Source organism: Urtica dioica, chromosome 12, assembly GCF_054948205.1.
Source record: "Urtica dioica subsp. dioica isolate 48M chromosome 12, U.dioica_male_clone48M_v1_H2, whole genome shotgun sequence".
Taxonomy (NCBI): domain Eukaryota; kingdom Viridiplantae; phylum Streptophyta; class Magnoliopsida; order Rosales; family Urticaceae; genus Urtica; species Urtica dioica.
In genome coordinates, this window is record NC_142767.1 from 11,137,790 (window position 1) to 11,154,847 (window position 17,058).

Consider the following 17,058-nt stretch of genomic DNA (forward strand, 5'->3'; position numbering starts at 1 on the left):
CATAGCTTGACGTCCTTGCCCTCCAAACATCTCATGGAGATTGTAGAGCATATCGGTGGCAGTTTCGTAATCACGATGTTTTTGTTGCAACACATTGTTCATTGATGCCAAAATATAGCATCTCACAATCTCATCTGATCGAAGCCAGGCCGCCAGGGCGTCTTTTTCCTCTTGCGTCGAATCTTCATTCGTTTGAGGACAGGGGGTGGTGAGAACCCATTTGTGCTTGTCGACAGTAAGGACTATGTCGAGGTTACGTTTCCAGTCGACGTAATTGTCGCCTTCGAGTTTATTCGAGGAAAGAATTGTTGAGAGAGGGTTGAGAGACATTTTGCCTCTTAAAAGTTGAAACAAGTTTATGATTAGTCTTTGGTTTAGGATTTAAGTTTTATTAAGACTTTTATAAAAACCAAAGGTGTTATAAACCAAACGATAATTTACTCCCTCAAGAGAAGGCCGCAAAAAATCTCCATTTATAAGTAAATGACACATTATTAATGCTTAGCCAAGATGTCAATACACCAATTTTGACTAGCCACCTTTTAAATTGGTTTGATCACTCACATCCTTTCGCAGAGCCTCAAGGGAGGATTACTAGGGATTGAGCCTAAGTGTGCAACCAACCACTTAGTCCAAAAGGTCAACTTTGAAAAACAATCCCCCAAGGGGAGGCCTTGTCATCATCGTATCACTCTCGGACGTAGCTCATTGAGCAATGATCGAAGCAAAAACGCCTTGGAGTACTCCCATTTATGAGAGGGTCGCAAGAGCGGCTCTTAGTCCCACGTTAATTGCTTCTTTCATTAGTGTTGGGGATCGTGGGTTACAAACAACAAATATAACCCTCCCACTTAGTTTTTGGAGTTGGTACATCGACTCTTATAAGTTCGGAAACGGTTTTCCTAGTTATAGAGCGATAGAGCGGACAACTAGAAGAGAATCCTAGATATTCATGTTCAGAGCAGTGTTAGTGCATAAAGGCACAAGGGACATACTCGGATCTTTTCCTATTTTCTATTTCGGGAAAGTGCATGAGGGAAGTGTGAACTTCAACTCACTCGAACACTTGAAAGTTTGAGATTACACATCTTTTTATTTTTCAGCTTGTCTACAAGGAGACCTCCCACTCAAATTTTCAAGAGCATATAAATTTTGAACATATGTGATATAGATATAGTTTTGAAAACATTATGAAAACTTATTTGATTTGGATGACAAAATTTTTCAAGTTTGAAAACGAAAACGGTTTTTCAAGATTCAAACTAGTTTTGTAAAAAATTGAATTTCAATTAAACTTTCAAAAATCAAAACATTTTAATCTTACACATCATGTTTATAATCTTATGAAAAACATTCTTGCTCAAGAAATTTTTCTCATTAGAGTTCTATAACTCATGGCAGTGGGGCTGAAAATCCGGAATTCTAAAAAACTGGAGTTTCGGAACAGCCGCGCACCTCGGAGCAAAATCGCCATAACTGGCGGCTCCAATGTTCTTTTGACCTGAAACCTGTGGCATTGGACAGAGGACAGACAGAGCTTTAATTTGATTCAAGAATCGTTAAATTTCTATTTCTGAGAATAGAGTTATGCCACTTTTACTGCGGGTTTTACTCCAGCTCGAAGAAAAAGAAAGAATTAAAGCTTGGTCCTTTTTAGGTGCGAAAAAGAATCGAGTGTAACGGAACGTTTTAGGATGTTGTTAAAGCTTTTATTTGTGTTTTATTACCAAGGTAATAACATGGTATAAAAGAAATAACAACATGCATAAAACAATTCAAGTAAATAAAGAAAATAGTAAGACAAGAAAACTAGTCACAAAATTTTACTCGAAATTTTCTCAAACCTTTAAAACACGTTTTTCAATATAAAAAATTAAAAACTTTTAGAACTGATTCTAATGTGTTTTAATAACATCCCAAACTCATAGAAAATCAACATGATTTTTAATTTAAAGGCAAGAGCAATAAATTAAAAAAAAAATTAAGATAACAATTCTAACTTGTCACAAAATTAGTAAACATTCGAAAACGATTTTCAAGCTCATATTTTTAAATACATGTACATGTATATCTTTGACCATAGCTCTGATACCATTTGTTGGAATTGATCTAGGTTTTAAGAAAAGTTTAACGCTTCGTTAAGCGGCGGAATTTTAAAAACTTGGTCAAATGAGGACCTAGGTGCCAAAACAATAAAACGAAATTGACTAGAGAGAGAGAGAGAGGAGTCGGCCACAAGGTCTAGAGAGAGAGGCTCTCAATCTCTAACTTATGTGGAATGAATGAAATGAGAGGAATGAGGTGGGGTATTTATAGGAGGAAGATTACCTTCAAAAGGTAGTTTCCTCATACCCATTGCACGTCCAAATGAGCTTCTAGAAGCCTTTGGATTTGTTTCCTCATTTGCTTTCTCTCTTAGTTGGCCGAAATTTGTTTCCTCTTTTTCTTTTGGAAAGTATCTTCATACATTAATGCACAAAATAAACTCTCTTTCCCACTATGTCATGAACGAAATTCAGCCTTATTTTCCTTGGGTTGGACGAAATTTGAGCTTCTAGAAGGAGCTTCTAGATGTTTCTTCATTTGTTCATGACAACATAAGAAAAGCCCATTAAGAATTTTCAAGTAAAATTCTATGAAATGAAATTAATCCTCAAGGCCCAATAAACTATTGATGGGTGAGTGTTTTAAATTTCATTTGTCATCAAATCACCTCGTCAAAAAATTTATTGACATTCATTTCGTCCTATGTCCAAAAGGACAGAAATACCCTTTTGACAATTTTCGTAAAACTTGTCTCGTTCTTGTTTTGACTTAGCTTCTAGTTTAACTATTCCTACTCGATATGATTTGTGACAGTGACCTCATGGATCCAAATGAACAAAGCTTGAGCTAAACACTTAGACTCAAAAGTTCACAAACCTTTTCCAAGTTTAGCTTAATGTCAACTGACTCCACTAAAGAGTTGACACTGAAAATCTCTCGGTTCAAATGAATTTATTTTCTACTCAAGAATTCAACCAAATTATGATGAGCGGATCCACTAAATATTATCTATGTTTACCCTTCATGAATATCATCAGCTAGTCGAGATTTACGAAATTACCATTTTACCCTTCTAGCTGTTATTTCCTCAACTCCTTTGTCGCTTGTGAATAAGTTAGAAACAATGTATTGACGAGGAGCTAACAAGTCACATTGTTTCACCCAAAAGAGTCAGGACTCCTATTGGACACTGGCCAATTCATTTATTCACATTCCAAGGAACAAAGCATGAGGTGATATACATTGCATTTCAGCAATCTTGTACATGAATTCCATATCTATGAGAACTTCACAAAGTTACTCTTGACATTCTCACAACTTAGTACTTCACCAATAGGCCCTGTTCAGAATCACATAGTGAGTCCGAACTCTGACTTTCTCAAATGAGAATACGTAAGTTGTGAAATGGCATGTCTCATTTCAGGATTAAGGTAAACACGATGCAATTCATACGTAGTGACTTCGAGACATAAGAGGTTAAATGGTTTGTTCTTATATTGTCTCTAGAAGTGCACTGGTCAATTCAGTACGTTCAGAAGATACCTAGAAGAACTATAGAGTCTCCAACTCTCAATGCCCCATAACCAGACATCATAGATTCTCCTAACAATCGTACTGAGGTCAATAGTCCTTTGACCCTTAGATTGCGAATATATTGTTTTAAGCAAACTACGAAGAGTTTGTTCATGCAAATCTACATTTGTCTCTTCGCAAGTTGTTAAGTTTGTTTATGGACTAAAGACTAATGTTTTATCATAAAGCTTCAAACAGCCAAGGAGGAATGAATGAACGTTTCAACTTTTTATTACCCAGTCTACTCCGAAAATTAGAGGAAACACAAGAATTTCGACCTAAGCCTATAAATACACTTCTCAACCTCTTGTTTAAGGGGCTTAGCACTTTTTTTTTTATTGTTTTCACTTAGTATTTGGGAGAGATAGAGAAAAAGAGGGGAGCCGTTCTTCATCAATTCCCGCCAATCACAGTTTTATTCTTCTCCTTTACTCTTGAATTCTCGTATTTTAATTTACAATTGAGTATTTAATTATGGTTTCTTCTTCTTCCTATTCTTTTATTTTATTTTTCTTTTCTCGCGACGCCATTAACTAACTCTATTAAGGACTATGGCGTAGCGGGTTTAGGATTCGGTTATGGATATGATTTAATATATATATTGAAGTTCAATTTTCATTCTCTACTGCTTTGCTTAATTCAAATATGTTTTAATGCTTGATCGAGATTAGCTACCTTGTTCATGATTTTATACTTCAACTTGATGCTTGAGAAAGATTAGGTTGTTAGTGTTTTGGTTTGAATAACTATGATGCATGCCTAGGCTAGAGATAGTTAGGTTGTCATAGAGTCACTTGAATACTCTTGTTATTAATGCATGCCATTGTTAGGGATTGAGATCGAGAGAAGATTTTCCTAATTTTGACATAGGTTGTTAGATGCTCGAGAGAGATTTAGCAATATTCTTATGTGAGTATGATTAGCAAAGAGTAATGAGTTGTTTATTGATTGTGCATGAAATTCGTGTATCCAAACCGTTGAATAAACCCGTGAAGCCTTGGTCCTTAGCCTCTCTTTCTGCTTACAACTTTTATTTGAGTATTGTGTTAATTATTTGCGTTAGAACTTGTCAATAATTTGTGACATCTTTCCATCTCATCTTTAGTTCAATTCGTGCTAGTTGATTTGTTTGTTAATTAAGCTTGTTCCTTGTGGGATCGACACTCTTACTTATTTCACTATAATACTTGAGCGACACGTACACTTGCGCGCGTAAAAATCGCAACAAGTTTTTGGCGCCGTTGCCGGGGAACAAGTTTTTAATTGCAATTCAATTAACTAGATTTCAATTTGAACATTCTTTTATTTTCTGTGTCTCACCTGTTTTTGCGTTGTCTTTCTCCTTTGAAGGTTGATGTGAAAAGGCGGTGATTCGAGTCTCCTTCCGATAGATTCCGAAATCGAGAAAATGCGTAAGAGAAATCGAAAGGAAAAGAAGAAAACTTAGACGAGGAAGACATTGAAGAAGAGACCATGGCCAACGAAGAGAGACCACTCCTCGACTATGTGCTACCCACCACTCAAGGGTATTGCCCGGCCATTGTCAATCCGGCCATCGGAGGGAACCAAAGCTTCGAGATCAAGACGGGGACGATCAACATGATCCAGCAAAACCAATTCTCCGGAGCCCCGAATGAAGATCCGAACGAGCACATCTCCAACTTCAACGAGTTGTGCGGGACATTCCAGATCCACGACATCACCGCGGACGCTATCTGACTCCGACTGTTCCCATTTTCCCTCTGTGACCGGGCAAAATCATGGCTCAACTCGCTTCCCCCCGATTCCATCACCACTTGGGAGGGGCTGTGCAATACCTTCCTCGCCAAATTCTTCCCATTCGAGAAGACGGCCCGCCTAAGAAACACCATTCACAGCTTCGTGCAAATGGACGGCGAGTCCCTCCACGAAGCATGGGCACGCTTCAAGGAGATGCTCCGAAAGTGTCCTAACCACGAGGTCACGTTGCCGGTCCAACTTCAAACGTTCTACTACGGACTCCTCAACTCGACGAAGACCTTAGTTAACACCGCCGCGGGAGGCACGGTGCTATCTAAGATGCCATCGGAGTTCCAAGCTCTCCTTGAAGAGTTAGCGTGCTCCAACGATCAATGCCCGATAGAAAGGAGAATCATGAAGGCCGGCCCGCCACCGCTCAAGCCGTGATGACCACAATTGATCCGGAGGAAATGCAGCAGATGACGATAGAGATGGCAAACCTTCGAAAGGAGATGCGGGAGATGAAAGAGATGAAAGCCGCGGTGAACTCCACGCAAACGACTTGGGAGCCGTGCTTCTGGTGTCAAGGGAGTCATTTCACCGACGATTGCCCGCACGCGAATGATGGCCATGCAGAAAATGCGAACTACGTGGGGAATTACAACCGGCCCACATTCCAAAACTCCAACAACTACAACACCGGAGCAAGGAACAACCACCCCAACTTCGCATGGAGGGCGCACAACAACAAGGCTTCCTACAAAGTCGACCACCGGGGGTGCCGGACCAACATCAATAACAGGTGGGAGGTCAGAATCGTTCACAACAAGTTCAGCCCGCACCAAAGTCAAACATAGAGGAGCTCTTGGCTTCCTTCATCACCGAGTCTCGAACGAGAATGACGAATCAAGAGGCACAAATCCGGAACCTCGAGACGACGGTGGGGCAACTAGCACGAGACTTCCATGCACGACCTCAGGGCGCTCTACCAAGCAACACCGAAGTCAACCCGAGAGATCAATGCAACTCCATCACACTGAGAAGCGGGCTTGAACTCAAAAGCGCCGACAAGGGGAAAGAGAAAGAAGAGGACAAGCCATCTTCCTCAATGGTCGCAACTCTAACGATCACGCCTCCCCCGCCCGCGACCACAATCAAGACGGTACCGGTGCCATTCCCGCAAAGATTGAAGAGTGTGAAGCTCGACAAGCAATATAGCAAGTTCATGGAGCTCTTCAAGCAACTTCGCATCAACATCGCCTTCGCCGATGTCATTGAGCAGATGCCCGCCTACGCGAACTTCCTAAAGGACATCGTCACGCACAAGCGCAAGATCGAAGATTGTAGCACCATTACACTTTCGGAGGAGTGTAGTGCTATAATTCAACGAAAGCTCCCATCAAAGCTCAAAGATCCGGGAAGCTTCACCGTTCCATGCGCAATTGGCGATTTCTCCTTCGACAAGGCACTCTGTGACTTGGGGGCAAGCATCAATCTCAAGTCCTACTCCATTTTCCGACGGCTAGGAATCGGCGAAGTGAAGCCCACGCGAGTGACACTTCAAATGGCGGATAGGTCGATCAAGCATCCCGAGGCATCATCGAGGACATACTCGTGAAGGTCGACAAATTCATCTTTCCCGCCGACTTCGTGGTTCTTGACATGGAGGAAGACCGCGACATTCCTATCATCCTAGGAAGACCGTTCCTAGCCACCGGAGGAGCCCTGATCGACGTGCGAAAAGGCGAGCTGAAACTGAGGGCAAATGATGAAGAGGTCACTTTCAACGTTTTCAAAGCAATGAAGTACCCAAAAGCAAGCGACGACATATTCTGGGTAGAAGTGTGCGAGGCAGCCATCCACGACCACTCCTTTCGCTCGGAGGAGCCCCTCGAGGTATGCCTCTTAAACAACTCCGATTTCACTAATGCGTTTGTCACATGTCCAGCCCTAGAATATGAAAATCACATGAATGGCTTCGAGGCAAACACGAGAAGATATTTTGAAGAGCTCGGAGAAAGCAAAAGACGAGCCAAACCATCGATAGAGGAGCCACCGGAGATCGAACTCAAGGAATTACCCGCACATCTCCGCTACGCGTTCCTAGGTGAAAAGAAGACAATGCCTGTCATCATCTCCGCACAACTCAACGCCGAGGAAGAAGATAAGTTGTTGCGAGTGTTGCGAAGTCATATGCCCGCAATAGGATGGACTCTTTCCGACATCAAGGGAATAAATCCATCTTATTGCGAGCATCGCATCCTCATGGAAGACAACTCTCGGCCGTCCGTGGAGCACCAAAGGTGACTGAATCCAGCCATGAAGAAGGTGGTGCGCAAAGAGATCTTGAAATGGCTTGACGCGAGGGTGATCTACCTAATCTCCGATAGCGTATGGGTGAGCCCGGTTCAATGTGTCCCGAAGAAATGAGGCATCACGGTAATCAAGAATGACAACAACGAGCTTATATCAACGCGCACCGTCACAGGGTATCGGATTTGCATGGATTACCGCAAGCTCAACAATGCGACCCGAAATGATCATTTTCCCCTCCCATTCATCGACCAAATGCTCGATCGGCTCGTCGGCCAAGAGTACTACTGCTTCCTTGACGGATACTCGGGGTACAACCAAATAGCCATCGCCCCCGAAGACCAAGAGAAGACCACGTTTACGTGTCCGTACGGCACCTTCGCTTTCCGGCGAATGCCCTTCGGCTTGTGCAACGCCCCGACCACTTTTCAACGATGCATGATGGCAATCTTCTCCGACATGATCGAGAAAACCATTGAGGTATTTATGGATGACTTCTCTGTTTTTGGTTCTACTTACGATGTTTGTCTCGAGAATTTGTCTAAGGCATTAGGGCGTTGCGTGTAGACGAATATGGTGCTTAATTGGGAGAAGTGCCACTTCATGGTCAAGGAAGGGATCGTTCTGGTACATCGAGTATCACCGTAAGGGCTGGAGGTGGATCGGGCAAAGATAGCAATGATCAAGAAATTGCCACCCCTGGTCTCGATCAAAGGTGTGAGAAGCTTCCTCGGGCACGCAGGCTTCTATCGGCGATTCATCAAGGACTTCTCGAAGATCACGAAGCCCCTCTTCGGCCTGCTCGAGAAGGACACAAAGTTCGTCTTCACCGACGAATGCATGAAGGCGTTCAACATCCTCAAAGAGAAGCTAAGCACGGCTCCCGTAATCACCGCTCCTGATTGGACTATACCATTCGAGATCATGACGAACGTGAGTGATTACGCCGTGGGTGCGGTCCTTGGACAACGTTGAGACAAGTCATTCCACACGATATATTATGCGAGCCGCACTCTCAACGACGCCCAAGTCAACTACACTACGCCCATGATGAACCGGCTCGACTCCCGTCTGAGTGATACCCACAACGCCTTAGGGAGCTTCCGCAATGATTTCGGAGAGCGACAACGGGAGCGAGACGGGTTTCAGCAAAATGTCTACAACATGTGGACGGCGCATCAACAGACCATCTACCCGGACGCCCCGAGCTACCCGGCCTATCCTCAGCACCTCATGACGCCATATCCCGCGTTCCCTTCATGGGATTCGGGCAGCTACAACCCTCCATAACCCGAGGATGAGGGCGACCACGATGAGGATGAGTAGGGGAGCTCGGCCACCCCCGCCAGGTAAGAACCCTTTCCATCGTTGGGGTTGGGGGGGGGGGGGGTAATTGTTTGTCTTGCGGGGGATTTTTGTACATTAGTAGTTGATTTTCTAGGTTGTTTTTGTTTTGTTTTAGGATAATTGGTAGAAATTGGTGTTTGTGGGCGTTAACTGACTCAATAACTGTTTGCCGATGATATGGATAGTCTTAAGCCGTAGACATGTGAAAAAAATCTGTGAATTACCGAGTGAAAAGAATCTTGTTGAGTTTTGTGTTATCACTTAAAGCCCAAATAATGTTTGTCTCGATACTTAGACGACCTTGAGTAGTAGTCTAACTCAGTTCTGTAAAGTGACCACCGAACACACTAAGAACCTTCTCGGATCCCTAGTCGAAGCGAAATTGAGCGCACATTGATCTAGTAAGGATGATATTGGCGTTAGGAATAACCCGTCGAGCCAAAAAGCCAACCCGAGAATTTTTATCAATTAGAACCCACTCACAAAAAACCGAACGATTTACCTTTCTCGATACTTAGTCAGAAAAAGCCGAGCCATTAATTTTGAAAATCCCACAAAGAACCTCATTGACTTTAGCGACTCTTGAGTGACATGGTTGAGTAAAATTTTCTCTATTTTATGACATGTTTTTCGACTCGTCTCTACATATTACATTGTCCACTAGACACACCACGCCGGTGTTTATTTATATTGTTATGTACCGAAAAAGCAAAAAAAAAAAAAGAAAGAAAAAAATAGAAAAAAAAAACAAAAAAATAGAAAAAAAAATGTTTATTTATGTTATATAGTTTTATTTTGGCGTGGTGTTCTATGTTTTTGTTTTAAGAGACTTGTCGCTTGCTGTTGTTGAGTTGAAGTTTGGGGGGGAAAACACGGGAAACAGAAGACTTAGGAAAACTTCATGTTAGGCGAAAGTGACGCCAAGAACGAGGGGATGAGTGAATGAGCTTTGTATGGGGGTTGTGAGTTTGATGAGAGATTTGAGTCGCTAAGGTCGATGTTTGAGCCACTAAAAATTCCATTCCATACCCTTGACCCTAGCCTAAAACATTACAAGCCCTTAAGACCTATTGACGAGCTAGGAATGACATGTGTGCATTAGTGGAGATCAAGGGTGAAGAGAAGGCTTATGGTGTGTCGAATCGAATAATCTATCATTCAAAGAATTGATTCTAGTGGTCGCATATTAGGGTTGAGAAAGGCTACGAGACTTGAGAATCGAAAGCTAATCGAGACAAAAAGACATTGCAAATGGCTTGAGCTAACACGAACTTGTATGGATTCTTTTACATTGAGTAGTTGACTAAGAGTTTAAAACCATGGATTTCCGTGTCGATGTAAGTCTAGAGGTTTGAAATTGAGGCAAATATGAGTCAGTTATTTCATTTAAAATATTGAGATTTACCAGTTTAGTGTAGGTAACTTCTTTTGTGTGTTTTTGTTTTGTGTCTATTGTTTTGTCGCTTGAGGACAAGCAACAGTTTAAGTTTGGGGGTATTTGATAGGTGCGTGTCGTGCGTAGAAAACTCCTATCATCCCAACTAATCCGAGCATGTTCTTGAGTAGTTTTGAGGTTTTTCGTGTGTTTTGAAGGTTTTCAGGTCAAAAGTGGGATTTCTATGATGCTCTGGGAAAATCTGTACAAATCGAGGATTTGGGATAAAAACGAGTCAAAAAACGAAGAATGAGTCAAGAAGACATCCAAACCTCGCGCCGCGAGGTCTGGAAATCATCCCGAGCCATCTCCGAGCAGTTTGCGCGTTCCGCGAGGGTATGGAAGTGTTGACCTCGCGCCGCGACCCCCAGACCGCGCACCGCGAGGTCGAAGAACTTTAGCGTCGAAAATCCCCGAGCGTCAAGCGCGGAACGTGACCTCCCGAGAAGATCTACTTCGCGCCGCGACCCAGCTACCGCGCGCCGCGAGGTGCGCGAAACCAAAAGAGGAAACGCGTTTTCTGGGTCAATCTGAGCCGTCGGATCAAGTCTTATTACCCAGTCTACTCCGAAAATTAGAGGAAACACAAGAATTTCGACCTAAGCCTATAAATACACTTCTCAACCTCTTGTTTAAGGGGCTTAGCACTTTTTTTTATTGTTTTCACTTAGTGTTTGGGAGAGATAGAGAAAAAGAGGGGAGCCGTTCTTCATCAATTCGCGCCAATCACAGTTTTATTCTTCTCCTTTACTCTTGAACTCCCGTATTTTAATTTACAATTGAGTATTTAATTATGGTTTCTTCTTCTTCTTATTCTTTTATTTTATTTTTGTTTTCTCGCTACGCCATTAACTAATTCCATTAAGGACTATGGCGTAGCGGGTTTAGGATTCGGTTATGGATATGATTTAATATATATATATATATATATATATATATATATATATATATATATATATAGATTGAAGTTCAATTTTCATTCTCTACTGCTTTGCTTAATTCAAATCTGTTTTAATGCTTGATCGAGATTAGCTACCTTGTTCATGATTTTATACTTCAACTTGATGCTTGAGAAAGATTAGGTTGTTAGTGTTTTGGTTTGAATTACTATGATGCATGCCTAGGCTAGAGATAGTTAGGTTGTCATAGAATCACATGAATACTCTTGTTATTAATGCATGCCATTGTTAGGGATTGAGATCGAGAGAAGATTTTCCTAATTTTGACATAGGTTGTTAGATGCTCGAGTGAGATTTAGCAATATTCTTATGTGAGTATGATTAGCAAAGAGTAGTGAGTTGTTTATTGATTGTGCGTGAAATTCGTGTATCCAAACCGTTGAATAAACCCGTGAAGCCTTGGTCCTTAGTCTCTCTTTCTGCTTACAACTTTTATTTGAGTATTGTGTTAATTATTTGCGTTAGAACTTGTCAATAATTTGTGACATCTTTCCATCTCATCTTTAGTTCAATTCGTGCTAGTTGATTTGTTTGTTAATTAAGCTTGTTCCTTGTGGGATCGACACTCGTACTTCATTCACTATAATACTTGAGCGACACGTGCACTTGCGCGCGTAAAAATCGCAACAAGTTTTCCGACGTTCCTAACCACCTTTACAAGGAGCTGATTATTCCCCACGTATTCCACAATTGGTTTGCTGGTGATGTTAATAAAGACATGGTAAGAAAAAGGTCCAATATCTTTGTTATATTTTGTGGGATATACGGAAAGGTAAATGCAAGAGTGTAAAATGAATACTAAGAGTATTGATAAAAGAGTTAAAGATGCTATTTCTCTTCTTCGTGACTTATCTGCCCCATCATGCAGCAATTCAGACTCAGTTAATGGTGCTAATAGAGTTATATGGTTATCTTGGAGACCTCCGAAACATGGCGATAAGCTCAACATCGATGGCTCTTTCATAAATGGGCATGGCTCTATTGGTGATATTGTTAGGGATGTTAGTGGTAAGGTTATAATATGTTTTGCTGGAATAGTTGTTGCTGATTTGAGCTTCGCTACCGAGCTGGAGAGCATGATCTTTAACATGTTCAGCTTGAGAGATATATGGAACAAAATTAGGGTCATTGAAAGTGATTTAAAAATGCTCGTTGATAAGGAAAGTACTAACCCTCCTTGAATTATAAGCACCAAATGTAAACGTATTTTGGAAGTCATTAAAACATCCAAATCATACATGTGTATCGTGAAAGAGAATTTTGCGGCGGATGCCCTTAGCAAGTTTGGACATGAAATTCAGTAACGGCGTTTAGTTAATTATGAAGAGTTACCGAATTATGTTCTTTAAAAAATTATAAAATATTGCAAGGGTTATAGATATCACAAAAGTTTTGTGTAATCTATGCCTCCGCTACAAGTGAGAGTTATCAATAGTTCTGCCCACATATAAAAAATACATAGTAAAAAAATATTCTGCTCACAGAAAAACAAGCTTTCAAAATAAACAAGTTTTCAAAAAAAAAAAAAAAAAAAAAATATATATATATATATATATATAATGACGACCACGTAACATAATCAAGGATGGTTCAAATCCAGCTATTAACATTACATCACCACTTCCCACGCTAATCCTAAAACATATCAGATCATCATCATCGTCACCATATCAAAATCGTACAATGTATGAAAATCTCAAACTGTTGTCATATTTTTTTTTCTTTCCTCCCTTTTAAACAATCAAAAGTCTATACGAGTATAAAGTTACCCCAGAGCCACTAGTCCTCTGACTTTCCATTGGCTTTATTAGAAGAGGGTTTAGCAATATCGTGTACGAGGGGCGGCGCCATCTGCACCTCCTCGGCCTCGGCGGCGTCCCGAAACTTCTTATAAATGTCGCTCTGGTAAAACCTTTTGGTCCGAACCACGAGCACCAGTGAGACCAGTGCCCCGAAGAAAGTGGCGGCGGCGATCACAATGAACGAGGTCTTGAAGCACGCCTCTCCAACGCAGTTGAGCGCTTCCCCGTCCCGTCTACGGACTCCCCGTGCGTCCATCTGGCGCTCGGCCTCCCGATCGTAGAGATGCCCTGTCAGCCTCACGTTGAGGAGGTACAGCCCCACGGGGCTCGCCACGGCCCCAAAGTTGTACAGAGTCGAGTAGTACTTGAGGCCGAAGAGCTCGGAGATGATGGCGAAGAGGAGCGGCCACTGGGCCCCGAAGCAGAACCCGATGATGATCGAGGCCGCGTAGAGGCCGCCTGGCACCGCGAAGGCGATGAGGAGGTGGCCGACGCAGGAGAGGAGCATGATCAGTGTCAGCATCAACGGGCGCGGAAACTTGTACTTCTTGAGGAAGGTTTCCGAGACGAAACCGGCCACAACGCGGCCGAGGTAGTTCCATATGCTGACGAGGGAGACGAAGGTGCTTATCGAGCGCTTCGGGTAGCCGAGGGACGTCCCGATCTGGTTGAGGTTGTCGATGGCTGTGAGGGTCCCGCCGACCCCGCATATGCACGAGAAGAAGAGGATGTTCATGTCGACACTGAACAACGCCTGGAGGATCGTGAAGTCGTCCCCTCGCCTCGGAGGACGGAAAATGGTCTTCCAGCATGATGGCTCTGCTTCTGGCGCCACCGCCAGAGAGGATATCCTCTCTGGCTGTGATGGCGCTGGAGAAGCAGCGGCGGCGATAGCAACAGGGTTTTCCTCAGCAGCGCTTCTGGCGCTGATGAGAAGCTTGTGCTCTTCGATGACGACGACGGCGAAGGGGAGGAGGAGGAGGAAGACGACGAAGGAGGCGCTGATGGCGTACTCGGGGCGGGAGAAGTGGGCCTGCGTTTGGGCGATGATCATGATCATGAGGAAGCCCGCGAGGCCGAGAGAGATGTAGAGGAGGTTGTAGAACACGCGGAGCTCGCTGGGCTGGCGGACCACCTTCATGTATCGCACGGTGCGCAGGAACGCGAAAGAGATGGCCGCCGGGAGCCACCCGATCATGAGGATCAGGGATTGGGTGTCGTCACCGTAGAGAGCGCGGTAGAGCTGCGTTATGATGGCCCCGCTCAGGCCCACGTACCCCTTCAGGAGGCCCAGCACCACGCCGCGGCTCTCTGGGAAGTTCTTCACGCAAGTAACCAAAGACCCTGCCACAATCAAATTACATTTAACATTTCACCACATATAATGTAACATTTGACACAATTTGTATGGTAATTTAGTATAATTTTTCGATTGTGCAGTAAAATACAGGCCATATAGTATTTGGTGAAATTGATTTGGGACAAAATATTCAAACATTTTCCGTATAAAAAATTGTCTTTACAAAAATAGTTCAGACCTAATTATTTTATTAATTCAGCTGCCAACTTTTGTCTATTTTATCAATATTAAGAATTTTGGGTACTTCATTTATTAATTGCCGTTTTGCAATATATTATGTACCCGTAAATTAGCTGTATGAATAGCTAATGATTGTATGGTTCATGTGAATGTGAAAAAAGAAATCAATTGTCCAATTTGGTAGCCTGCGTCGATTTCATATTTTGCATTATTTGTGGTCCATGGACTTGGTTTAATTAAATAAGCTGTCCCTAGTCTTGTGGGTGTGCGTATTTTTAATTGGTTATCTACCGGGGATCACCTAAAGCAAGTGGCAATTGGCGAGATTTGATTTGAGAATATACAATGAAGAATTCTGCTAAGAATGACTAAATATAATAAAGAAGAAATAAATACACGAAAGCTATCACCCATAACGATGGAAGGCTTGTCGAGAGGGAACTAAGAATTTATTGGCATCTAGAAATGAGAACGATTTCAAGTTGCACAACTTTTTTAATTTACAAAATACATAGTCCAAGATAGTAACCTCTTGTCCGTTTGTTTTTGTTTTGTATATATATATTTTTTTTTTCTAATCTTCCTGTCAAATAAACTACTTGTCTGAACGTTGGACTTTACTCGAACATAGAAAGTCCGAAAGAAAATATAAAATATATAAAATCAATTTTAAGAGAATCATATGCTTTTATTGTATTTAAAACGTCTTCTAAAAGTCGTCTAACTTTCGTTGGAATAATTTGGATTTTTCGTGGTTCACGACTACCAATAAGAACTCTTTTTTCATTACGTGACACAATTCTATATCTTGAAGTTGCTTTTTGTGCCGCAGTTTATCCACTCGATGAACTTCAAATTTAATTTTCATTTTTGCTCGAAAAACAGAATTTTCATGAAAAAAGGGAGATTTATATATATATATATATATATATATATATATATATATATATATATAAATCAGCCTATTTCGTGTTTTAATGAAAAATATGATTTTTACAAGTTAATAAAATTAAAAAAAAATAGTCATAAATTTATAACGTTATGAAGCAAATTCGTTGCCTTGAATTTTGAAATCTCCAACAGATGCATCCACTAATATTCTCGGGTAGCAAACCGTTTATTAGTATTTTCAGATAGTCATTAGTCAGTTATAGAGTATTGTATTTTATACGTGCGAGCATAATTAAAAAAAAAGAAAAAAAAGATAAGGAAGTAGTCAAGATCCTTAAGATGCGACGAGAAATATTATATATTGAATACATACCTGTGTTAGCAAAGGACTGAGAGTTAGCTCCGATGCAGATGAAGGCGCACATGTGCCAGACCTTGGGGGTGTGGATGCGCTTAGTGACGGCGAGCCATATCATGAAGTAGCCGAAGAAGTTGAGCACAGCTCCGACGATGAGGACGACCCACGGCGGAGTGACCTCGTTCACCAGTCCGGCGAGGATCCCAACGTTGGAGCCAACGTCCTTGAAGAAGCTCAGCAGGTTCAGCGTCGTCTGGTCGTACCCCAACACGTCCTTTATGTCCGCCGAGTACAGCGCGAACATGTACGTCGCCCCCGCCGCCGCCATTATCAGCAGCGACGCAAACACCACGAACCACCGCCCCGTTATCGCCTTCACCGCCACCTCCTTCATCATCATCGTCTCCATTCTCTGTTAATTTCTCGGGAGGGAGAGAGAGAGAGAGATGATGAATTAATGGTGGGTGTGGGTTTTATAGGCACATGGTGAGATTATTATATAGCACCACTGAGTCAGCCTGGAGACTTGGGAGTTGACTTTGTACGTAGAGCTAGAGATTTTGGGGTTTTATTTTTTATTTTTCTTTTCTTTGTTTTTGTTTGTGGATATAAATGATATGGAAATGTGAATGCGTAAAGATGGGGAGTTGGACTGAGGCTGTTAGAGTTACATGTAAATGATCTTATCCGATCAAGGGAATTGATTGTTTAAGGACGTGATTTGCTAAGAGAGAAAGAGAGGGGTTTTTTTTTTTTTTTTTTTTTTTTTTTTTGGAAATATAAATAACTAAACCACTTAAAACATATTACTTTCATTTTAGCCAACGTTTCTATTTTCTTTTTAAAATAGTCTTTAAGCTAACGTGGCAAGATAAACTATTTTGTACCTAATATATTATTATTAATTAAATAGTTACATTTGATTTCGAAATTAAAAAAAAAATCAATTCAAATTTCCTAATTTTTAGGATCTAATTACTTATTAAGTTATCAATTATTATATTCTCATTTTCATTCTTTATCGCTCTAGCCTTAATAAAGTCTCCTTTTCTTTTTTGGGTATGATTTATTTATTT

At 41.6% G+C, this 17,058-nt stretch overlaps 2 protein-coding genes across 2 annotated transcripts; one reads left to right on the forward strand and one right to left on the reverse strand.

Moving 5' to 3' along the window:
- Positions 1-6,235: 6,235 nt before the first annotated feature.
- Positions 6,236-6,955, forward strand: LOC149379100 (uncharacterized). The gene has a single exon (XM_089603954.1). It carries the CDS (start codon positions 6,236-6,238, stop codon positions 6,953-6,955), a length of 720 nt encoding a protein of 239 aa, XP_089460080.1.
- Positions 6,956-12,975: 6,020 nt separating this feature from the next.
- LOC149379101 (protein NUCLEAR FUSION DEFECTIVE 4-like) lies at positions 12,976-16,616 on the reverse strand. The gene is made up of 2 exons (XM_089603767.1): positions 15,998-16,616; positions 12,976-14,537 (listed from the first exon to the last, which is right to left on the reverse strand). Exons 1-2 carry the CDS (start codon positions 16,389-16,391, stop codon positions 13,171-13,173), a joined length of 1,761 nt encoding a protein of 586 aa, XP_089459893.1. The 5' UTR covers positions 16,392-16,616; the 3' UTR covers positions 12,976-13,170.
- Positions 16,617-17,058: the final 442 nt, after the last annotated feature.